At 45.3% G+C, this 25,033-nt stretch overlaps 1 protein-coding gene across 2 annotated transcripts in view; it reads right to left on the bottom strand.

The window, feature by feature from the left end:
• Positions 1-25,033, bottom strand: part of LOC144125805 (uncharacterized) — a 75,256-nt gene that overhangs the window by 13,117 nt on the left and 37,106 nt on the right. For both annotated transcript variants that reach the window (XM_077659513.1, XM_077659514.1), the window contains 8 exons: positions 24,078-24,195; positions 23,333-23,552; positions 19,007-19,094; positions 12,690-12,773; positions 12,346-12,491; positions 9,865-9,944; positions 3,169-3,251; positions 2,244-2,335 (listed from right to left, as the gene is read on the bottom strand). In XM_077659513.1, the coding sequence (XP_077515639.1) occupies positions 2,244-2,335; positions 3,169-3,251; positions 9,865-9,944; positions 12,346-12,491; positions 12,690-12,773; positions 19,007-19,094; positions 23,333-23,552; positions 24,078-24,195 (911 nt within the window). The remainder of the gene's footprint in view (positions 1-2,243; positions 2,336-3,168; positions 3,252-9,864; positions 9,945-12,345; positions 12,492-12,689; positions 12,774-19,006; positions 19,095-23,332; positions 23,553-24,077; positions 24,196-25,033) is intronic.

Raw genomic sequence — 25,033 nt, forward strand, 5'->3', positions numbered from 1 at the left:
CATCACTGCCACAACAACTGCATGACGTCGTGCATAAATGCAGGTTGGCCACAAGCAACGGTCACTCTATTTAATCGACAGCTGCCTGTGCATGACACCACGGCCAGATTTAAATGGACTGTGCAAATACAGTAGAACCCTGCTATAGTAACCTTGGTAGTAGTAAGATTTATAGTAAAGTGAAACTGTGGTGCCATTTCACTTTCCACAGATGACCATAGATTTTTTTCGTTTAAAGGCATCTTTAGTGAAGAAACGGTTATAGCAAAGAGTGCCTGTCCATGGCTACGTACTTCTAGTGGAATGATAAGTCTCGGCACGATCACAATATAGGTAATCTGAGCGCCGCAGACAGGTATGGCATAATCGCAAGGCAAGAAGTCAGAGGTAAAATGGGCATGAACTTCAAATGATAAACACTTTTTGAGATAGCTTCACCACACGGCTATTGAGCTGTGAGAAGAAGCCAACTTTTTGATGGCCTTGGGGAGCCATGAGGCAGTGCATGGTGCACAAGAGGAAAAAAAAAAACAAGTAAAGCTGGCAGTGAACGTGGAAGGAAGGCGGCATGGACCACCAAGAAAGGAAAGAATAAACGGGCAGAGAGGAGTAGGGAAAGAAAAAGGGGGAAAACATTCGCAGTACTGGGTAGCATGAAGCACGAAGCAGCGGCGGTAGGAAGCAGATACACGGCGGCACTGCATGGGTGGTTATGCCGTGCTCGATTGTGTCCCGCACGTTTCTTAACAATTGCCTCTCAAAAGACATTGAGGCTGCGGAAGACGATGCCCAGTTCATTCAAAGGTTTGGTTTCCATATATATACTTGCAAATGCGGTACTTCCACACGACATGGACTAAACTGAAAAGGTGATAATACAAAAAATTGATAACTGAAGATAAATCATTAGAACATAATGAAATGATAAGAACAAGATGGAAGATATTTCTCTAAACCAACATTATATGTTTAGTAAGCAGCCAAATTACCAATGACTAATGAAAATTCGAATTACGTGCCATTTACCTGGCTCTTTCGTGCTGGCGGTAGATAGCGCGACAGCAAGCTTCCGATAATCCCCAGGGCGCCCGTCGCGCCGGAATCCGGAACTATAGGACCGTTTACATTTCGCTTTGCTGCTAATTAGTCGGGCCGTACGCGAGTGTGGAAGGCTGGGTGGAATGGCATTTTTTTTTTTTGCTTTTGATCTTCATCAGCTTCAGACTGTCATTCATGTGATTGCATAGTTATGTGTTTATTTCTTTGAGTTTGCGTGCGCACCATGATACCATCCCGCGGGAAACTACAAAACTGAGTATGGCGGCGGGAGAAGCGCAGAAAGGTGCAGGGGGTGTGCGCGTTAACTTGTATTTGGAATCAACTATTTTTTAAGACAGCAGCTGGGGGCTACGAGTTGGAGGGTTGAATTTTACGCGGCAGTATATGGTAATCGCAAAGTTAATCCAATAAAGGTAGCCGGTTCAGGCAGCGGAATTTTTTGCCTGGGTCTCATTCTTTTGCTGTGATCAGTGAACTTGAGAACCCAGTTTAATTCAAGCATTTTTCGCGGTCCCAACGATTTAGAATTAATTAGGTGTTACAGTATATGTGTGCCCATATGATACGGTTTGTAAAGGCAGCAGCGAGCCGCCAAATGCCATAACTAAGAAATCCAGTGGTTCCGAGTGTTTGTTTTTATGTAACGTCTAGCACTTTGCAATAACCAACCTTTTCTGAGTTTCGGTTTGAAAAAGGGAGATTTTTGCAAGCTATTCTTGACGCCCTCACTTCTATTACAAATTCCATCTCGTTTTTAGGAATCTATCTGAACAGAGACTAGTAAAAAGGCTTTTTACGTCTCATACGTCATCATAGCATAGCCACTCTATAACTGTTTGCATACTACAAGCGGAACCATGACCTTGGTAATAATTGAAAGATAAGAAACAGCATAGAGGCTAGAAAAAAATCGCAAGCATCTAACATGAAGAAAGACATGATGAATTTGTAGCGATATTGCACTAAACACCTGATGTACAATAAAGATTAGCAGGTAGGCACCAGCCACGCAATCAACTCCCCTCCACTATACATAAAAGCCTCCAAGTGCCCCTGAGCATAAATAACGAAGGTTCACTATATGCATTACTATACGAAACAGCAGGTCACAGGGACACCATGACCAAGGTACACGTGCCTACACTGCTTAGCTAAGGAAAGCCCTTTGAAAGGATTGCACTAACCATTGACATCCGTGGCAAGCACATCAGCACCTTTGAGGAGTAGCGCCTGGGTTGCATCAATCAGGCCATTACTTGCAGCAACATGAAGAGGCCTACAAGATCAACACTTCGATTAATCATATCAGCATCGAGATTACACCCATTTGCAGTGTAGCCTTTTAGCTACACTTGAACTGGTAGTAAGACCATTCTTTTTGCTTTTCAGCCATCAAATTCACCGTCAAGCAAAGTACACTTGGATATGCACCAAAAACTTAAGGAGCAACACAGCAATAAGAGGCATTTTAGATGCGATACCATTTATGGGTGAACCATGGGCATTTCAAGCACTAGGATATGGCTCGGCAGCGAATTAGGAGAATGACTGCGTGAATGATTGACTACTCTAAGATTGAAAGCGTTACAGAGCCAACACATACAGATTATCGAAAGATGCAACAAGGTTAACCTGGTCAGAAGTGCACTTAAATATCAAAATTATATTGTATTGCTTTAGCTGCTATGCTGCAAATGCTGCAATAATATAATGAAGGGGAGAGACTACATATAAAATGACCTGTGGCTAACATTATGGATTTAGGCCAGTCAGGAGCAAAAAAAAAAAAAAGAAAGAGCCATCATATTCATTATTTGTACACGTCTTGGCAAACAAAGCGTCCCATTACAGGCATGACTGGACTAGTCTATTTTTTAGTGCTGAAGTTTTTAGATACATAGTGTCTAAGCCATAGTCTCCTGAAAGTTCAAGCCAGTATGCTCACAGAGATTGCAAATAAAACTTTGAAAATGGATTTTAGAGAGATTACTAAAGATGTGCACGTAAGTAGGAAATGTCCACCTGAACTGCTCCCAACTGCGTGACATGTTCTATGCACATATAAAAATAGATGACTTACACTGTAGGTGACAAGCACTGTGTACTTACGTTTTCATGTCATCGTTGATCATGTTGATAAGCTTCAAAAAGTCTGCTTTCTCCAGTATTGTGGCCACTGCACCTTCTTGTTTCTAGCAATGAAAAAGACATTGATGGCTGTTTCAACTTCTCCTATCTCACTACAGCAGTCGACCAATTGTTTGGACTTGCACAATATTTCTAACTTTGCAGACAATCACGCATCTCACAGGAATGTGTACATATTCATGACTGGTGTTTCGAACTCTACTGAGCCCAAAAAGCTCGGTTTTTCGAACTAAGATAGATGGCAGTCAAGATCGCTTTTCGACCATAAGTTAATTTAATTGACCGCCTCATTTCTCTGACCTAATATAGAAACAAGCAGACATCACTTTCACAGGCAACCAGTTCTTTGCTGTCGTGAAAGGCACCATCTCGAATTTAAACGGAGTCAACTGTATAAAATGGCTTGACCATCACGCGAGCTATGGCATGAGACTGCATTGAAAACAGTGGGGGGGGGGGGGGGGCAGCTACAGCACCTGCCACGGCTTATATGCCGTTGCCCCTGGTGTGGGGTAGATGGGGGATATTGGAAGGGGGGGGGGGGGGGGTGCAGTCAGAGGTGCCTGCTCCTTCCTGTGCGTTCTCTCCCTCTGTCTTCTAGACGGTTGTCACCAAAGGAAACAGACTTTTGCTTTCGCTAATTGCGATGCATGTATTCCATGACTGGTGGCCATGCCACACAGCTGATATTCGTGACGCGAGGCAGCGCACACATGACGAAAGTACGACTCTGGCTCAAATACAATCTAATTTTATCACTTGCAAACGAAATTTGGGAAGCGGTGAAGTTCGAAATGTTTAAACGCAATTTTTTTGCGGAAACGTGATTTTTTTTAAGCCCATGGATTTTTCAGACTATGTGATTATTTGGACCATTTTGCATGTCCCACAGAGTCCGAAAAATCGGTTGCCAACTGTACATAGCTAAACTTTATGCTGACAAAGACGCATACATATAGCAGAATCCGATTAAACATGCATCTGCCTTTTTCACAACCTGTAATATACTATGAATTAGCATGGGCTCATCAAATCTTTAGAGAGATAACGCATTCAAAGTATGAATTATGCGACACCAGATTTTACCCACCTCAGCTCAAATGAATCACCTGTGGGAACTGTCTGGAATAAAACAGGCTCGTAGAGAACTTTACTTCCAGATGTCTCAATGCTCCAAGTTATTTTATATCGGAATTAAGGCATATAACACATATGCACATAGCAGTGCTAACCTATGCATGATTAGATTGATTTGTGAGGGTTTAACGTCCCAAAGCGACTCAAGCTATGAGGGACGCCGTACAGGAGGGCTCCGGAAATTTCGACCACCTAAGGTTCTTTAACGTGCACTGACAACGCACAGCACACGGGCCTCTAAAATTTCGCCTCCATTGAAATTCGACCGCCGCGGCCGGGATCGAACCCGCGTCTTTCGGGACAGCAGCCGAGTGCCATAACCACTGAGCCACCGCGGCGGCTCCTATGCATGATTAGTCATTTCAGACAAAGCACAATGACGTTTTGGATGACAGTTTGAAACAACACCGACAGTGCTCTGTGTATGCCCTTTGTGAATGGTAGTGCGAGGTCTCTCTCATCTGGCCTGCTTTGCCCACTGACTTTGCTGCGAAAATCAATACAAAAATGAACTGTGACTTAACTTCTAAGCCAGAATATTGTTTTGATGGAAGATTAATAACCAGATTAGACCTTTTATTTATAATAAGCACTGCCTCATTTCAAACCAGCTCCTGCTGCCTAGCGACAAATTGCGAGCAGTGTGCTTCCAGTCCGCCATCGCCTGGTATCCCACTGGGTAGCATGTAGCTGCAGGAAGCGTTTACAAGGGTGCACCTCGTTTATGTAATTTCTGGTGCCAATGCCCAGCACGCAGAGACAAGCTGACCAGCAATGAGGCACTACTGCATGGTGGTGAAGCTTCCATATGATGGTGATCAATGGCACGGGTTCATCGTGAGTCATGAAATATCTTCTACAAGTCGGAGTAGTCATATTTCTGGTCATTGTCCGACTCACTGCATGGCGATGCCTATGTATTCTCCGCTTAACCCTTTGACAATCATTGTCGCACATGTATGGTGGCGTGGTTGCATCCCACATGGTCACTGCTGTTCAATTAGGAGAGCAATCGTGTTTGTAGTAGGTGCTCACAGGCACATTCAATGTGAACCTCCCTGTACAGTGAAATCTCGTTGATACGATTCGGCTAAATACGTTTTTCGGCATGATACGTTTTTTTTTTTTTCGTTCCCAGCCGATGCCCTATACAGGTAAATGCATCTTTGTACGGCTAATACGATCGTATTTCCACGTCGGTTTGGATAATACGATCCCGGAAACGTCTTCTGTATGATAATGACATCAGAACCAGTCCTTTGCAGCGGGTGGGCAGAGCTACTGAAATTAACATCGAGCGAAACGACAGGCACGGCGGACTAAAGACGCGGCGATGCGCGCTTTGTATGCTCGAGGCTCGGCCTGGCTCGGCTCGGCTAGAGTCCGGCCGTGCCTCCGCACAGCGCCTGCAGCAGTGTGGCGGCCTCTGGGAGCAATTTTCGCAAGCTCGCACACCAAACGCACCGAAGCGCACCGAAGGTTTTTAGCGCCATCTATCCTAAGACATAGTACTCACGGTAAAATCACGTGACCAAGAAGCAGTGATTGGCGCATGCATTGACGATGCTGTAGGCTTTGTTGGCTTTGTGCTTGCCATTTCTTGTTGCCATTTTGGTGTTTGGAGCGTTCAGCTTGCACTTCGCCCTTATCGTTTCTTCTGTTTTGGTGCCGCGTTTCACCCGTGCGCTTCACCATGTCTAGAAAGCGTAAAGCGTTATCGCTGAAAGAAAAACTCGACATCCTCGCAAAAGTCGACGAAAATCCGCAGAAGAAACGTGTCGACCTGGCACGCGAACTTTGTTTGCCTGTCTCCACGCTGAACACGATCGTCGGCAAGCGAGAAGAAATTCAGAAGAACATTCAAGTCTTCGGCGCCGGCGTGAAGCAGACAAGGGGCGCCCAGCATGGCAAGATGGAAGAGGTTCTTCTGGCATGGTTCAGGGAAGTAAGGGCAGCGGGCGTGAACGTGGACGGGACAGTTGTTCGCGAGAAAGCTGATGAGATAGCACTCTTGTTGGGCATCGAAGATTTTAAAGCTTCGGGCGGGTGGCTCCATCGTTTTAAAACACGGCATGGCCTGTCGTATAAAACAGTTTCCGGCGAAGGGAAGTCTGCCGACCAAGATCAGGTCTCCAACTGGCTTCTGACTCTGCCGGCGGTGATTGCTCAGTACCAGCCAAGGGACGTGTTCAACGCAGATGAAGCTGGGTTGTTCATCAACCTTCAGCCCGAGAAAAGTCTCAGCATAAAAGGTGAGACGTGTCAAGGCGGAAAAAAAAGCAAAGAAAGAGTCACCGTATTGTTGTGCTGCAACGCTGATGGAACCGAGAAGCTCAAGCCTACTGTCATTGGCAAATACTGGAAGCCACGCTGCTTTTCGCGTAACCCACGCCTTCCTGTCATTTACAAAGCGAATAAGAAGGCATGGATGACCGGAGCCCTTTTCACAGAATTCCTCACCCTTCTGGATGCCCGGATGCGTGCCGCGAACCGTAGAATTCTTCTATTTCTCGACAATTGTGCCGCGCACCCTGTCGATACTTCGTGGCTGCAAAACGTAAAAGTAATTTTCCTGCCGCCCAACTGCACCAGCCATTTGCAGCCCCTAGATGCAGGAATCATTAGAAACATGAAATTTCACTTTAGGAGCTTGTTGGTCAGACGCTTTTTGGCCAAGATTGACCGGAAAGATGCTAGCTTGAAGGTGGATCTTCTTGATGCCATCCATTTTCTGGCGATGTCATGGGATCGCGTCAAACCCGACACCATCGCCAACTGCTTCAAGAAGTGTGGCTTTTTTTGTGCACCTGGCGATACTGAGGAAAATGGAGATGACGGCGCAGAGATTGACATCCCGGACTGGGGTGACCTCAATGTCGACGCGTCTCCGGAAGAGTTTGTATCGGCGGATGACCAACTGGCGACATGTGAATTGCGCACCGTCCAAGACATCATTGCAGATGTTACCGCTGAAGAGGAGAGCGACGACGATGACAACCAAGACGCCGGAGATTGCAGCAGCGATCGTCGGCCATTAAATACTGACGGTGCACTCGAAGCTTTGGACGGGCTTCGTGGCTTTGTCGCGTCTGCGGAGCTCAGTGAGGAAACTGCTACTCGTTTTTACGAGTTCCAAAAAAGCTTGCTGCAGGACCTCGAAAAGCAAAAAGTGCAGCGCAAAGTGACGGATTATTTTAAAGTGCTTTAATAAAAGCAAGTTCTGTGCCAAGTATGTATTGTTCGCGATCTTTAGGAGTCCGTTTTGGATAATACGATTTTTGGATAATGCGTTTTTATTTTCGGTGCCCGTGAGAATCGTATCAACGAGATTCCACTGTAAGCGCAAGGGACGTACATTCTTTAATTCTGAAGTCTCAAGAAAAATCGACCATGCGGGCATGCTTTCTGAGCAAAAATTCAACTGTCAAAAGGTTAATGTGCAGTGATGCGAGTGCACGTGCATGTCTCGATGATGCTGAAATACCTCAACACAATGCATGCTCATAGGAAAAAGAAAAGTATATTTGTAAGGGTGAACGTTTGCAAGTATGTACAGTCATGTACAAAAGTCTGAGGGATGCGGATTTACGGAAAAAGATTTTTTCCCGCGAATCTGCATCCCACTAACTTTTGTCCGTGATGTACCGTGAAAACCGGAATATAGGTCGAACTTTTTTTCAAAAAACCATGGTTAAAATGCGACCCCCGTCTTATATACCTGTCATTGGCGGAAATACTACTGAAGACTTGCAACAATGGGCGACTGAACTCAACAGAGTCCCTCCATCACAATCAGCAGCAGTGCTGCCATTTTGCGTTTCCGTAGTTTCAAAGCTATTTAGGTTAGAGGCTGCTTTTTCACATTTTGTTTCAAAATGAGCAGAAGCCGTCAGCAATTCACCATCGCCTTCAAGAAAAACGCGATTGAGTACGCGGAAGCTCATTGCGACCTGGCGGCACAGCGCGAATTCGGAGTATCCGAAAAGAGCATTCAGTACAGGCGGAGGCTGCGTATTACAACTTGCAGCAACCAGAAGAAAACATCATTTTGTGGGCGGACTACAGCGCATCCAGAATTGGAAGGAAAGGTTGCACTGTAAGATCGCTGCCTGCGACTGCCGAATGCATCCGGGTGAAAACGGTAGAGATGCGGACCGCAGAGTATCCAGAATTGGAAGTAAATGTTGCGCTGCGTGCAAGATTGCTGGCTGCGCCTGCTGAAAGCATCTGCGAGAAAGCAGTAGAGATCGCGCGTGCCTCTAGACTCAAGAGGGCGCAATTCAAGGGCTCGCCATCCTGGGTGCGGCGATTCATGAAGAGGAAGGCCTTTGCTCTACGGCGCTGTACTTCTGTGTGCCAGAAACAAGCACGCGAGTTGATCGGCGCGCGATACTGTTAAAAAATTGGCCGGGTGTACATACGAGCAGCATTTAAATGAAAATAAATACTGTCACCATTGTGCATCCTGTCAAGTCACATTTGTTTCAAGGTAAGGGTGTCTTTCAGTACTTTTTCCATTGAAAAAGATTTTTTTTTTTCATTTTTTAGAATCTATTAGTTGAGGGGGTGGACCTATATTCCGGTTTTTACAGTATATTTGTAATACAAAGGGATAATAATAATAATATTTGTTTTTTTGGGGAAAGGAAATGGCACAGTATCTGTCTCATATATCGTTGGGCACCTGAACCGCGCCGTAAGGGAAGGGATAAAGGAGGGAGTGAAAGAAGAAAGGAAGAATTAGGTGCAGTAGTGGAGGGCACCGGAATAATTTCGACCACCTGGGAATCTTTAACGTGCACTGACATCACACAGCACACGGGTGCCTTAGTGTTTTTCCTCCAATACAAAGGGGGAAAAATTGTTTTGACACCCGAAATATTTGGTGCATTCATTACACTTAATAAGTGCATCCATTATGCCAGCAAGCCAGCTAATATGATGCTATTTTCCAATCATATGACGTACACATTATATACGAAGGCTTTGTGCAGTCCCCTGGAAGTCGCATAAACGAGGTTCTGTTGCTGAAACAAAGTCGTATGGCTGTCCTTACAGGAGTGCACATCTATTTTTGCAAAAAAATTCTCTACCGTTTAGATTCTTCTGCAGCAGTACCTGAAAGCAACAATTTTATTCGATTCCCCAATAATATTCTACTGCAGAAATTGGACAGGGCTACAAACACTGCTATCGAATGGTGCCACAGTGAAGGTGCGATGTTAATTGAAGCCAAGGCTGTAGCTTCTACCTGGATGCAAGGAGCTGGTTTTTCTACGTCTAACTCTATAAACCGAAGTCCAAGCTTCTATATCTAAACTATTATAAATGGACTCCCAACAACACATGTAAGTGTTAGCATATAAAAGGCCCATTGTTATTTCGAAAAGAATAAAGCCTCACTTATCACTGTCGTAAGGGACCTAGAATAACAAGGGAGACTGACAAGCTTAAGCACTATCTTGACGACTAAATACCACAAAGGAAATGCCACATTTCAGAGAAACAAAGACCAATTACCTGCAAGCATGCGTGGTGAAGAGCACTGTTACCCTTGTTGTCTTGTACAACGATATCTGCCTTCAGCTCCAATAAGGCCTCTGAAAGACAAAAATGTGACAAAACTACTGATTAAGTGCCATTAATAACAAAGACAACCGATTTGGTTTGGTTTTGGTTTCATGGTGTTTACCATCCCAAAGCGACTCAGACTATGAGGGACACTATAGTGAAGGGCTCCAGATAATTTCGACCACCTGGGTTTCTTTAACGTGTACTGACATCACACAGTACACGAGCCCTTAGTATTTCACCTCCATCGAAATGAGACCACACAGCCGGGATCGTACCCGCGTCTTTCAGGCCAGCAGCCGAGCCACTGCGGCGGCCAAGCATAAGATTTGAATTTGTAATAAATCCAGCCAACAACCACAAAGTAAAAGCAAAACAAATATGGCACATCAGCTTTGGTACATGAGCATTACGATACAAGAAAGGATGAACACAAGGTAATTTTCCAAAAAATACTGCATTGTTCTGCCTTGGCTTAAGGTGGGACGCGGCTTTGAAATCCTGAATGGCTAAACAGTTGATTTTTTTGGTAACTGTTGTACACAACTGTATGCTTCATTTTTTATGCTGTCCCTAAGTTTATCACTGAAATCCATCGGGAAGTCCTCTAAAAAATTTTTTCCTGAAGAGAGGTGGCTATGCATTGAGAAGAGACACTTGAACAATTGCAGTTTTTCTCCGTTTCGGTTCTCTGACTACATGCTCACCCAGTGAAGCAGATTTCTTCCGATTATTGTATCTATTCTGACCCCGTTTGTTTTGTTGCATGCCAAGGGACACATCGCAGGTCATGACATTCTTCGTTCTTCAAATTTGTGTCTTTTAAATTTCTCCTTTGAAATTTTCTTCTCACTGCAGATATTTCAATAGTCACTGCTTCACGAAAATTCAAAACAAAACTTCGTGCCTTGTGAAAAAAAAAAATTCTAAGAATGCCTTGACCTGCACCACACTAACAAGAATGCAATGAGTGTTAAACCAGCATTTTTCCACATTTTCTTAGCTCTGCAGCCTTTTACAAGGTTCAGAGAAGATATAGAGTAGAACTCTTCTATAGTAAAGTGAATTGGGCAGCAAGAATCTTTACTATATAATGGCCTTTATTATATCAGTTGCTGGTGATGGCATGGCTGTGAGGATGCTCTCTAGTAATTAATTGGCTACTTACTAAATAGTGTTGGTTAACTAAAGAAACACTAACAAATACCTTCCATTCTGCTCTTATTGTCCCTTTATGTGATAATTACTCATTTTCAGTAATCACATTTCATGTTATCAAGTTTCCAATTTTGTTTACATCTTGAGCAAGTACCGCATTTGCACAAATATGATCTGGCTATGAGTATAACGAGAGTTTGATTTCATGAAAAACAGAAGTTTTGCGTGAACACGGCGTCATTTTATGCAGCCTTAGTGTCGTTTAAGAGGCAATAGTTAAACAATCGACACGACACAGTCGAGGCGCGGCGGTATTACTCACACAACGCTGCAGCGCCTCCATTTCTTGCCGCCGCTTCCCAGTGTCTCATGCTGCCTTGCTGCGAATGATGTTCGTTCCTTTCTTCCCTTCCCTACTCTTCACTGCATTTTTACTGTCTTTCCTTTCTCAGCAACCCGCGCCTCCTTCTTTCTGCATTCATAGCCAGCTTTACTTTTTTTTTTTGTGCACGCTGTGTGCTTTGCCTCATGGCCCCAAGGATTTTAAGAAGTTGGGTTCTCCTCACAGCTTCCAAGCTCGGTGGTGAAGCTATCTAAAAAAAAAAAAACGCCGTTTTATTGTTTTTGGTATGCATTTACCTCCAAATGTCGCCCTCGCGCGTGATGCGTTGTCATCATTCCACAGGGGGTACATCGTCACGGCCAGACACTCTTTAGTATAGCCATTTTTTTATTTTTTTACCAGAAAAAGACTTAATGTCTATGGAAGGCAAAATGGCATCGCAGTTTCGCTTTACTATATCAGAGTTTTTACTACAGAGGGGTTCTACTGTATTTTAGATTTCCAGGAGATATAACAGTGCAATTTTGAGAGCTCAGAGTATTATTTCGAATATGGTAAATAAATTTTTAAAATATTGCTGGAAGCTGCATCTCCCCTTAAACAATGTTGTATATGGACACATGGCCACACGCAGCCCAAGCTGTCACCATATGAAGAGTGCTATCAGGTTAGGATGGGTGCTCAAACCACTTTACCAAAAATCACACACGCATCCTGTTCTTAGCAGCAGTAACAAGATACCTAGAAGTTGAGAGAATTCAAAGCGGTGTAAACAAAAATAAATGATGACTGCACCTTAAATTTTACTTTTTCTTAGTTATTCTCTTCAGAACACACGCAAGCACAATAAAAAAGAAAGTATCATCAGGCAGCCAATGTTTGCTCACACACTGCAGCCCAGAGCGAGGCAATGGCAAAGCTAGGGTCACCTATGGACTTGCAGCTCCCATGGGCGGCGGCCATCATGAGCGGTGTTTGGCCCCTCCAGTCAGTGGCATTAATGTCAGCCCCCTCCTTGATCAGGGTCTGCAGGCACAGCACACTGTCGTCGCACGCGGCTGCATGCAGCGCCGTCCTGCGAGCACCGTTGCAAAGAGAGAGCTCTTGCGATTAGAAATGCCAAGCCAAGTTCTTGCCCGCACCAGGCAAGCATCTACGGGCATGAATTAAACAGATATTAAATTCAACTCCTACGGCTAGTTTACAAAATAATAATAAGAAAGGCAAGAAATAAAATGAAAGAACAGTGATCAGATAAACATCAGAGCCTTACCTTTGCTTCTTGTCCCGCAATTGCACTAACTTCTTCCCAAAATGATTGAGCAACAATTCTATACAAAACTCGCTTCCTTGGAATCTGTTCAATAAAGAAAGGGAAGAAAAAAAATCTGCTAGTATCTGAAACTGCATTGGAAACTATACAAGACATCTAAAGAAATAAGAGAAAAAAGAAATGGGGCGCAGAAATGGTTTAGCTTTGCATAAAACAAGCGTTGAACCTGAGAAGTCATTGCACTTCCCAGTTCCCAAGCTAGAGTGGAAAGTCATGTGTACAGTAAAATTTCAAAGTTCAAAGCATGGGTGAACTGAATACCAGTCAATGGGATTAGCATGACATTTCATTCAACTCTGCTTTCAATCTAGTGATAACATCATGTGAAGGAGGGCCATAAAATATTGCATGTACTGTAAACAGCTCTCATGCTCAGTCCAATAAATACTCTATTCAAGTGAAGTGACAGAGTGCTACACAAGCCACATTATTGGCATGCAAGGTGCCATGCAGACAATATATGCAAGTTGCCAGCAGTTACGGTTAATAGAGGGACAAATACAGTGGCTTTAGCTTTTATGGATGAATGTTGGCAGGCATTTTAACGATGAACCTATACATGCTACACCAGAGGGCTTTGGATTAATTTCTAATACTTGGTGTTCTTAACATGCATCAAAAACAGCAGTGCTCTTGCATTTAAATGCTGGCAATGAAATAGAGCCAGTGCAACGTGTGTCACATGAATTTATCAATATAGCAACTTTTATTCTAGTCTCTGGAGATCTCTCCCATTAAAACTTTGCAAGCAAAAAAAACTCAATATGTACAAATATTGCAGAAATACTTGCATGGAAAAGCTGCACACAAGATAGAAAGTAAAATGAACTATTAAGCAAAAAATGTACACTTTAAAAGAAATATTGAGAATGCCTAAACTGAGTAGATAAGGCCTATCAACACACAAAGCCCAAACATAAATACAAACAGTGAAATTGGCATCTTTCTTGTACTGAATTTAATAAACAGCCCAATTAAGTTACCACTCTGGCATTCCACATGCAAAACTGTCCAAAGTTAAACAGCCTCACATAGACAGGTGCGAGGAAAAATTGCTATGGTAGATGCTCCAAAACAGAATTTCAGCATCTCTCTTACTGGCCTCACCCATAGATGCCAAGCAAAGCAACACTTAAAATGGCACTAAACAAAAGTGGCATACGCTAATACGAAGTCTGAGCCGTAGATCAGTGGCGAAAAAAAAGGGGCAAGATCTGAAACTGGTCACAATGGTATACTGCTATGGCAATAGCTTTGCCTATCAAAAAAAAACCTCACCGACATGCTCAATATAATCTGTGGCTTGCTAAAATTTGTTGAACTCCACTAACGCAGCACCATCCTACACTCATCTCACTATCTATTGGCACTGAAGTGGCGGCTGTACAGCGCACTCAGCTGTTAGAAACCACATGAGAAAAATGGCACTCATTAAGGACTCTGCGGTACTCTGCACATTTTATTGCTCAGCCATTTAAATAGGACAGCACAGCAGTTTTGCTTTTCACTCATCAAGTCATTTGATTTTCATACCTGTCAGTGCTATGCCACAGAGGACCATGGCATACCGGCTTAGAGTTCACAGGTTTCAGTATTGTGCTTCTGTTACGTCAGCAGTATCCATGGCTTCCACTTCAGTGTCAACAAATAGTAAGGTATAGTATAGTAACACAGGCTGCTGCAGTTCCATGCAATATCACGCAGCAGTTGAAGGCAGCAGCAGCAGCGGTGGCAGCAGCAGTAGCAGCTACTTACGGGTTGCAACTGTGGCCCATGTGCCAAGCCGTACCAAGTCGCAGGCACGGTTAGGAAAGCACAGCGAGGGTGTGGTGCAGGAGATAGGAATAGGAGGGGCCGGAGAAGAAGATGGGAAAGAAGAGAGGATGCTTTGTGAGCCACCTGGACAAGCCACTCATCAGATTGCACAAGAACAGTAACGCAGAACGACGATAACACAGGCACCAGCAGCAGCACTTTAAGGAAGACAAGCAGTGCCTAAATGTGCAGGGTAATGCTCCCTAGATGGTACTAGGAACATTGCAAGAAATGAACCAGGCAGTATTGTGAAGCCGTGAGCAAGCAAAGCATGCAGCGCATGATTTTGGCCATAAGCCTGGATGCTGCCTACTGTAAAATCACCAGCAAAGCACTGCTACCTCTAAATAACACCTTTCCAGGCCATTTCATAAAAACACGGACAGTTGCATCTAACCACTGACAAATCACCTTCAAGCACTGATTTCCCTATTTCAATCTTCACATCACACATCAGACTGCATTCCAGGGAATTCATGCATTGTACAGTAAAACAGTGTTAATTCAAAATCCTGGATAATTAGAAGAATTTCTGCAGTCCCATAATTACTCATGTAAATTTTACCGGATAATTCGAAGCGGTCGCCTGCCCCAGCTCTGTTGCCATATTTACTCGTGTAATTTGCATACTTTTTACTTTAAATTAAGGCTTCAAAAAGTGGTTGCACAAATTATGCTAAAACTGTGAACGCGTCCTAAAAAATTCTACAATGGTCATAACGCACAACATATAATGTATGTTGCCGCCTATACGTCGATCCCTCAACTAGCACCCATTGCAGGTAAAAAAAAAAGTTGACTCTAAATAAAGACACCTCCTCCCACCCAGTCCCTCACTATGTAGCTCCTCGTGGGATGGTATGGTGGCCCGTATGCAGCACAAAGCAATAAGCATAATACAATCGCGAAGCCAGCAGGCAGAGGCAAATGGAGATAGCAGGTGTATAAGTTGGGCGGACACTACTTAAGCTCCGCCTCTAAGGGTATAATGCAGCTCCTCTTGCCCACGCAGACACAGATGCTGTTTTTTCTTTCACAATCATTATGTGAAAGACCGAACAGCATGCACATGAAGCATCACTTTAGCCAAGCCTTATGAACATGACTGCATGGCGTAGCAGTAGCATGTCTGACTTAGAACCTACGCGCCACTGGTGTGGCTGGCGCCCTGTGGGAGCCTCTTGTAACAGCCACCTTTTCGACAAATCAGGATCTTCCATCATGCTGACGGCGATGTCAATGCCAGCACAAGCTTTTCTGTAACATGGGGCCCTTACGCTCTCGCGTAAAACAGAATCCTTGCATGCGGCCCGGCTGACCAGCTAAAAACCGAACAGCCAACGGTTCACGACTGCCAATGCGAGAAAGCCGGGTTAACTGGATGCAATTCGTCCCCTCGCCACTTGCACCTTTTGCGGTCGCACACAGTGACGCGGCCACAACGATCTTCCCAAGGCCGCCTTGCGTGCACCTGCATGCATGCTGCTGGTCTGGCGCAGCAAGGAGTGTAAAATATGCGAGCAAGTTATTTTGTTAGAAACCTGGGTAATAATTATGGGTGCACAAATGAAATAAGTAAATATGGTAATTCGAAGATCTGGGGTGCTATGCAGGAATGCCCAATCCAAATTTCACCGCGAACCCGGTGAAGCACCGGCCTATCGGAGCCACGAGGCGACATCGCAGAACAATGCCAGTGCTTGATAGCTAGGTGAAGCACTTCAGCGCTCCGTACTCCCAGCACAAAATAAATTGGCAGTGGCTTAACTCGGCTATGCCAGGATATTCATAGTGAGAGGTAAGTTTCCCTGGCTGAGCTTGCTGTGGTCACTGTATGTTTAGCAATGAGAGACACTGGGCTCCATCTCGACGGCTATGAGCCGTCTATTACGCTCGGCAGTCTGGCATCTCCGTTTGGCAAGCCGTTCCTCTCTTTGTTTGAGCACCTCCGCTGCTCTCGTCGCCTTATGACGCTCATTCTCTCTTTGCTGAGTAGCCAAGTGCCAGGCGACAATTTCAGGATCGGACGAGTTAATCTTCTCCTGTCTATACCACCGTTAAGCAGCGGCTGGACTCTTGTTCTCTGCATTCATGCCAAACGTTGTGATACAGCTGCCCATTACATCTCAGCCTTTTATAAGCAATGCTACACATGTGACGCGCGGTTCGAGTGATCGAGCGGCGTGCGGCGTGGTGGTGACGAAGCGTGCTGCTCCGACGATGGAGCAGGCGCACGGCCGCGCCGACGGCGAAGCGCACGTCACATCTGCTGCTCCTCTCTGGTTGCCATGGCAACGGTGCATGCACACAAACTGGCCTCTCCCAGCCAACGTGAAATGCTCGACTGGTAGCCCAGTGCAGCTCTCGCTACAAAAACGAATAACGATATGGCTCGCAGGCTACCGAAAAGAGCACCTGCAGAGGAGAAGGCGTGCTTCACTGCAATGTAGCAGAGGATACCGGTTTGAATACACTAGAGAGATTCAGCATAGCGTGATCCGCTAACAAGTTCTTTGAGGTGCCAGCTGCGCATGGCCCCGAGGGGCGCTCACCTGTCATTGCTGGGTCCCCGTGGTAGCGGATCGCGCAATGCTAAATCTAAATCTCTCCACTTTAGCACCGCCTATATCGCCACTGCTACCCCTTAATGCGCCATCAGTGTGCACGCGCGGATCGCCCTGAGGGCACCAGATGCCTGCCAGCTGTGGGCACACCTGCTGCGTCGAACCATCTGCGCATAAGTAGTGGCACCCTGCGGTACATGCTACGCTAGGAGTCTCTAAAGTCACTGTCTAGTGGAGGCTCTAGCATCAAATCCCCCATCAAGTCCATGAAAGGCTATGACTTCGGAGAGGCGCTACAAATTCCGTGCGAAAAACTTTTTTTTTCCTTCCACCCATCAGTCGCCAACGGAAGCACGCGGTCAGCCGCTATCATGACGCCGGCTTTTAGCATCGACTGGAGTGATTCACTGTAGCAACTGTAGCCCGACAGTCAGCCGCTGGCTGGAAGCGGCCAACGTGGGCTATCAGCGCGGACCCATCAGGGTGCGACCGCGTCCGACTTCCACCCGCTTCTACAACAACATGGCCGCGCCCGCTGAAGCGGCCTCTCGCTTCACCACGAACTCATCGTTCCTGCTACACTGTGCCTCATGTTCACGGCAAACAAAAGTCGCACGAATCTTTCGCACAAAATTTTAGCGATGAAATGCGCAAGATTTTCAGAATGCTTCTGGATTTTCAAAGCTGCTAAGCTTAGCCACTACGCGTCGGTTGACGTCACGAAGCGCGGGAGGTTCAAACAGGTTACCTATTTTGGTTCAGAAAGGGGCCACAAAGAATAATTCGTCTTTGTCGTAACTGAATAAATAGCTTAATTGTAAATGCACAGCTGTTTTTTTTCAGCATTTTACTAAGCACATGGAATCACGCCGTTTTGAAATCCTGGCGGCAGCCGCCCGTTTTCCGCCGCTTGTGGTGCTGCACGGTGGCAGTGCGTAGAGCTCCCTGCGGGAGCATATATAGGAACACTAGCGGTGCGCCGGCGTTCCGCCGCACAAGTTCGCTCCATGTGGGTCGCCCTTAAGGTGAACGTACCGAAAACAAGGCTTGCACAACCGGACAAGCACTGGCACTCTGCAAAGTTCACTTCGTCCCCTTGCTAGACCTAACGTCAAAACATAAACACACTGTGAAGTTATCGCTGCGCAGCATCTTGGCGCACTGCCAAGATATGCGTTGACCCTGACGGTGCGAAGCGGAGGGAAGCGTTAACGACCGACGCTTTTTTTTTTTCTTTCAAATTCTTAGGCGAAAATCGGGGGCGGGTGGTTTCATTATGTGAGTGGGTTCGTTATGAGAGTAAATAACGGTACATATATTGTAATGCAAACGGTTCTTGTCAGTTTTTTCGAGGCATTTGGTAATTCGAACATCGGATAATTTAAACTTTTTTCCCGGTCCCGTGAAGTTCGAATTAACGAGCTTTTACAGTATTTGCTGGGGCTGTTAATGCTTGTTCAAGTGTGTCCTTCGTGCAACAGTTGCCATCCATTCCTCAGCTAAGAGGAGTTGCAACAGCTTGTAGTTATGCCTACAACCAGTTCCTCACTGCATGCTCACTGTTTACCTCACTGCTCACAATAAGCCCATTTAGCATTCCTATGCATTTCCCTGTGCAGGCTCTCATGTCCACTCTCAAGCTTCATTCTTGCAGTCTTCCAAACACAAGGGGCAACGAATCTGGGCTTTCACCCCGCAGGACCCTGCGCAGTTCTCTCACAGCCATCAGTCAGTGCACATGTCATGCAGGCTTGTGATCACACATTAGAACTTAACCCATTAAAATTGGCCAACAGGTGCTATGAATACTGCCAAGACGTGAGAAATCCCATTTCGAAGCCACTTCCCACCTACGAAAAGAACCAGTGCAATACTCACGCTGCACAGTGAAGCGGGCTGAAAGAGTTCCCGTGAAATGTATTTGTTCGAGCGTGTTCCAGGAGTATGCTGAGACATGGCCCATGACCTAACAGAAAGACAGAAAAAAAGAAAACAGGAATTAATAAGCCACTTCGTGAAGCCAGCTGTAAATAAGTTTTTGCCCCCTCACATAAATTTTTGCCCCCTCAGTGTGCATTTCACCACTATCTTCCTTACAATAGCATAGCACGGGTATCAACTACAAAAAGAACACGACCATTAGATTGTGCAGAATACAAACAAACTTTATGGTGCAAAATTAGTGGTGGTAGAAGTATAGCAGAATAAGGAAGAAAAAAAGCTAGCACACTGCATGCCAATCGTTGTACAGTATCAGTACATGCAGGCAGGTGTGGGTGGTAGGAAGGAAGTATATTCTATAAATGGGGTGTGCAAGAATTCAAATACGAATCAAATAATAACAGTAATCAGTGAAACAATCTTATTCTATCTTAATACGACTTTCAGATTTGTAATTGTCAATTGTACTTTGAACTGCAAGCCACATCACTGTGGCCTCTAAAACTAACAAAAACTAAATATTGGTGCTCTGATGCATATCTGACACCTACTCCAAATAAACCAGAACTGCAAATGAGATTTTCGCTCCAGCACCCATTAAGCATATTCTAGCTTTTTTTTCTAATTTAATGAGAGACACAGGTTCTAAAACTTGCTTTCTTGTTTAAGAACAAACGATAATTAAATGGTAGTCTTCAGCAGTTTTTCAACTATGTCATTAGTTTCAGATATATAAATTATTTCCCGGAATAATTAAAAATTACTTTCTATTGTTTGTGGCCACACTCGTGAGAAAAATAAATTGCACATAGATAGCCAAATGAGTAAAGAAAACAACGTTGGAAGTGGTTTTTGTTGAGTAGCAGAATCCACATTTGACATTCCCGAGTGCCCCATTTACCCTGACTGCTACGTTTTCATGAGCCAGTCCCATTCAAACTACAATCGAAGCCCATGCAATACATACTCGGCTCTTATGTTGCAACTGTGGCAGCTTTCCAGCATACTACACCGCGAATGTCACTTTGCAATAACAGTTTACCCCTGCCAGCATTTTGACAGCCTACGTTTAGCTCGTGCAGAATGGTGACAGCAGGCTCGCCAAAACGGCACTTTAGACTATCAGTGCTTGGCTGCCACCATGTTTGGTGGCTTCCGGCATGTTGCACCCCCACTGAGGCCAAGCACACTGACAGGCTGCATGAATCTTGATGCCAAATGGTGGATCTGCCGTCAGTGCAGATCCACCATCAATGCGGCATGAGCGCGAATGATCGAAAGCGCGGAAACGAAACTACGCTGTGCTAAATACCAGGGAGGCAGTGCTGTGGGCGATACAGCTGCGTCGGTTGGTTCCGAGGCATGTTTCTCTCATTGCGTTTCCCTTACCGCCTGCAGCTTAAAAACTTAATTCCTTAATTGCAATAGACAAGGACTGTGCAGGATTACAGCGGTTACAACAAAAACAGCATAGAATCGTGTACACATGCCCTAACTTCACCTGCTCTCTTTGCTGCTGCCTCACCTGCAAACACCTGCTGAGGCAGATGCAGAGACAACACAGGCCATTTAGGACATTGTGTGCATGCATGCAAATAAGTGTGAGAGTCACAAAAGCTCGTAAAATCCAGAAAAGCAAGTTGCCCTTAAAAGAAGCTCAAAAACGAAGGCACACAATAATGTTGAATTTTTTTTTTACACACACTTTCCAGCTACATCATTTTGCCCCGCAGACCCGTGAAAAACGTAACAGCGGGGCTCTACTGTACTTTACAACCCAGTGAATTTTGGTCTTCAAAGTGCAGTCACCAAGCAGTTGTAATTACAACAAAATAATTGATTATCCAAGCAAAAATCTGAAAATCTGCTTTCAACACAGCACAGAAATGACACTGAACTCCACATCGCAAAAGAAATTACCGCTAAACCTGAATATAACGAAACTGAAAAAAGTCCACAATTTTTCGTTACATCCAGGTTTTCGTTATACGTTGATTTCGTGTGAAGACTCTAAAGGACCATGCAGAATGGAAGAGATGCAGGTGCCATCACCCTACTCTGCGGCTCACACAAGACTCGCTGCGAGTGGGGTGGGGAGAATGAGGGAAGCGGGGGAGTCTGGGACACCACAATTGCGCTAGAGGACAGCAGGCGCGCGCGTTAGCGCCACTGCCAGGAAACAGACTCCTTCCCTTTAAAGCCCCTCTTCCCTTGCACCGCCAGTGCTCTCTGCCATCCTTGCTCCTCACATGCTAGAGCTATCGGCGCCGGAATCACGCGAGCACCTGCGTGCTGCCGATGAACGTGCACTGCTCACCCCATGTCCTTTTTGCTACGCCCTATCATTTATGCTGCTTTTCTGCATGAACTGCTGTAATGCCATGTAGATGTGCCGGCGGCGATGGAGCACTGCAAGTTGTGCCAACAGCGGTCCCTCGTTGTGATTGTAGACATTCCTCTCAGGTTAGTTTGTGTTTTATTGTCATGAAAGTTTCGCGTGATGACAGAGCAGCCGTTGGCGCATGAGGATTGCTGGGGCTAAACCTGGCTCTGGGATTAAAAGACCGACATCATTCTTGGGTTCTTGTTACACCTGCCTGCATGACTCCTTAGTTTGTGACCATATCAAGATCAACCTCAACAACACCTTCGTTACATGGAATACATGCACTTCAATAGGGGCGTTGGTGGGGAATTGAGAAGCTCTGTAATATCGAGGAATTCACTACACTGAGGTTCGTTACATCCAGGTCTAACTGCATACTAGCTGCTCTAGATGCCGATATTAAGGCTGCAAAACAGCATGGAGTAGGAAATTTGTGTTTTGAGAAAATTGCAAAAGGAGGATCGTATAGCTCAAAATCTTTCGTCATTGAATTTATCATGATGGAAACGTCAGGAATAGATTTCAAATATGCAGCTTATTTTCATGTAAAAACAGGCCCTTCTTTTGTTTTTAATGATTATGTAAGCCTGGCAAAATAGACCACACAGTATGCATTATGCTAAACCAGTCGATGCTTTCGAAGAAATTACTTCCTGCATAAATTAACTCAGAATCACTAGGCAAGCAATCAATTCATTTTTTTCACATTGTGATGTGAGAGCACAAGTCACCAGCCTCTAAACGTTTCAAATAGGCATCATTTCACTGGGATTTCATTGAGCGTCGATCTTCATGTTTACTGTGCTGCAAGCAAAATTTCGCTGCAATGGCACATTGCTGTGCCATATCATCTTTACAGGAAGTCCACCACACAGCACTTCGAAGTTTCGCCTATCAACAACAACCGTGTAGCTGCCTCCGCTGTCGGCTCGTATCACCTGACGCGTTGCCGTGCGCAATCTGCAGCATCAGCTTTCCAACTGCAACACTCGCTGGCTCGTAGGTGTTGCCGATAAACTAGCGGCTTTTAGCCTTTTTTCACAATTCACAAGCAGTAAACACAGCTGATAAGAGCTTCAACAATTCATGACCGACACTGCCGATTAACGACGCCACCTGACTGCGCACCCACGTACCATAACACATGCGCTGGTTAATGGTTCAATGCCTCAGAACACTAAAGATAATAGTGCTCTTTCCCACTGTCGCCTATATTTCGCGCGTCTATCAATTTTGCGGGCCTCTGCTTAAACTTTTCAACAGTTCCGAGAAAATTTTCAAAATAGCGGCACCTATCCGTGGCTGGAAACAGCAGGACATTCAAGCTAACCAATAAAAAGTGTATTTTTCCATGTAACACAAGGCAGCAAATCATGATGACGCACCTCCACTTCTATTTTTGGTGTTTTCTCACCACCGAATTGGCTCAAAAGCTTCCGATTTGGTGGGAAAGGCAGCTGGAGAACTACGCTTTGGAACGAGTGCGAACAAACTGCATTATGACTGCTGGTTATAAAATACGAAGCCATATAAAAATGGGCATATTTTGATGCATTTCCACGAGTTCCTGCACCGAGACAGCAACAATCATTAAATTAAATCACCTATTCACCAATCTGACAGTCGCCAAACTTCCCCTGCACATGGAAACGAGCCTTGCAAAACCGAATACGACGAAGATTGAAAGACCCCTGTCCCCCCTTAATCCCACATTTTGCCTTGTAGTTGATGATATGAGCGGCGCTAGTACATCTGTCTGTGAAAAACCTTACGGTCATATCACCATCCACACACCTCACACCTGAAGAAGAGAGCTGTCAAGACTGAAGTGCAGCCAGAACCCCACACCCCATTTCCCGCATATTCTGTGTGCCCACCTCCGTAGCATGCCCAGTGGATGGGAGTGAACCCCTGAAGGTCAGTGAGCCGGTCAGGACCTTCCCCATCAGGACAGAGGCGCAGCAAGACCGACAGGATGGTGCCATTGCCCACTGCTGCTGCCAGGTGCAGGGGCGTCTTGCCCATGCAGTCACGTATCAAGACAGTAGCCCCCTCTTTGAGCAGCAGGCGAACACACGCTTCACTGCCTCCAAAAGCCTGGTAGAGAGAAAAGAAGTGAATATCAGTGCATGACCTTACTTCCAGCACGATGAGGAACCAAATAGGTGGCCCTTCCATCAGCCAAAATGAAAATTTATTTTTTTCCCTGTGGCATGAAAGAATAATACACACAGACACGCTAACCAGAAGTGCAGAGCACCTAGCTGTAAAAAAATATAGTGCTTTGTACTCTTGTATACGGCCTGTACTCTTGTATACGGAACATGACAGATACCAGGTCCAAGCCTTTGGCCTTCTCTTGTAAAAAGGAAGCATCAGAGTAAACCAATGCGGCCCCACTCCTACTTTGACAAAGCAGCACTATGTGGCCAGCACTATTCAGCTTTGTGCAATAAATGCTTGCAGGTGGCCACAACCACTTAGTTACTTCATGCTGTGAGAAGTTTGTGTACTTTTGACTTGAGTTGAATGAGCGTGGCAGCTTACACAAAAGAATGAGCAAGAACTTGTGGGGCCATGCTAATCATTGACAACCCATACCAAGAAAATGGCAAGACTTACTCCATAAAACAGGGCTGTCCTCCTGGACAAGTCTTCGGCATCCACAGCAGCACCATGTCTCAGCAGCCGCTCAACACAGTCTGTGTGACCCTTCAAGACAGCCAGCATCAGTGGTGTCCTGAGGAGAACAATTTTTTTTTTGCACTGCTTTCAAGCATGAACTGTTGTAATGCCACGTTGTGTGACATTCTATAAGAAAAAACAGTGCAGACTGCTGCTTTTGCCACGTGGAAGCACCGGCAACACTGGAACACGGTGTGTTATGTCAACTGCAGTCACTCAATGCGTTCGGAGATGTCCCTCCCATGCAAGTTTGGTTTTATCATTATGCTCACCTTCAGCGTGCTTTGGACAAATTTCACGTAACAGCATTAGCTAATAGAAAGCTGAGGTAAATGACGCCAAAGTCAACCGCTGCAATGCCTTCGTTAAATAGAGTGGAGGGCATGGAGGTAAGCTGTAGAGGAGGGCTCCGGATAATTTTGACTACCTGAGTTTCTTTAACTTGCACCGACATCTCAGTACACCAGTCTTTAGCATTTCGCCTCCATTGACAGGCGACTGTCACGGCCGAGATCGAACCAGATCTTTCAGGTCAGCAGCCGAGCAGCATAACCACTGAGCCACTACGACAGCTAACATAAGGTGTACACAGAGTATACAGTCATGACTCGTAGTCATTCTGCAATGCAACATGGCTCAGCACTTTAGTGGTTTTGCATTCTCACAGACAACCAGTCTTAAGTGTCTCTGCTGAATTATTTAAACTCAGCAAATAGAGCAGGCTACAGTACAAGAGCAATGCGCTGCAGGAGAGACAGACAGGGCACATGCATTGCTACTGTGTCGGCACCTCGTAAGAGCAAGGCGAAAATCAATGGTAACCATATTTAAACGAACCCGAACCTGCAGTGGTGAGTCAAATGTTTTGAGCACGTTTTGACGATAGCAAGATG

Source organism: Amblyomma americanum, chromosome 3, assembly GCF_052857255.1.
Source record: "Amblyomma americanum isolate KBUSLIRL-KWMA chromosome 3, ASM5285725v1, whole genome shotgun sequence".
Lineage (NCBI taxonomy): Eukaryota > Metazoa > Arthropoda > Arachnida > Ixodida > Ixodidae > Amblyomma > Amblyomma americanum.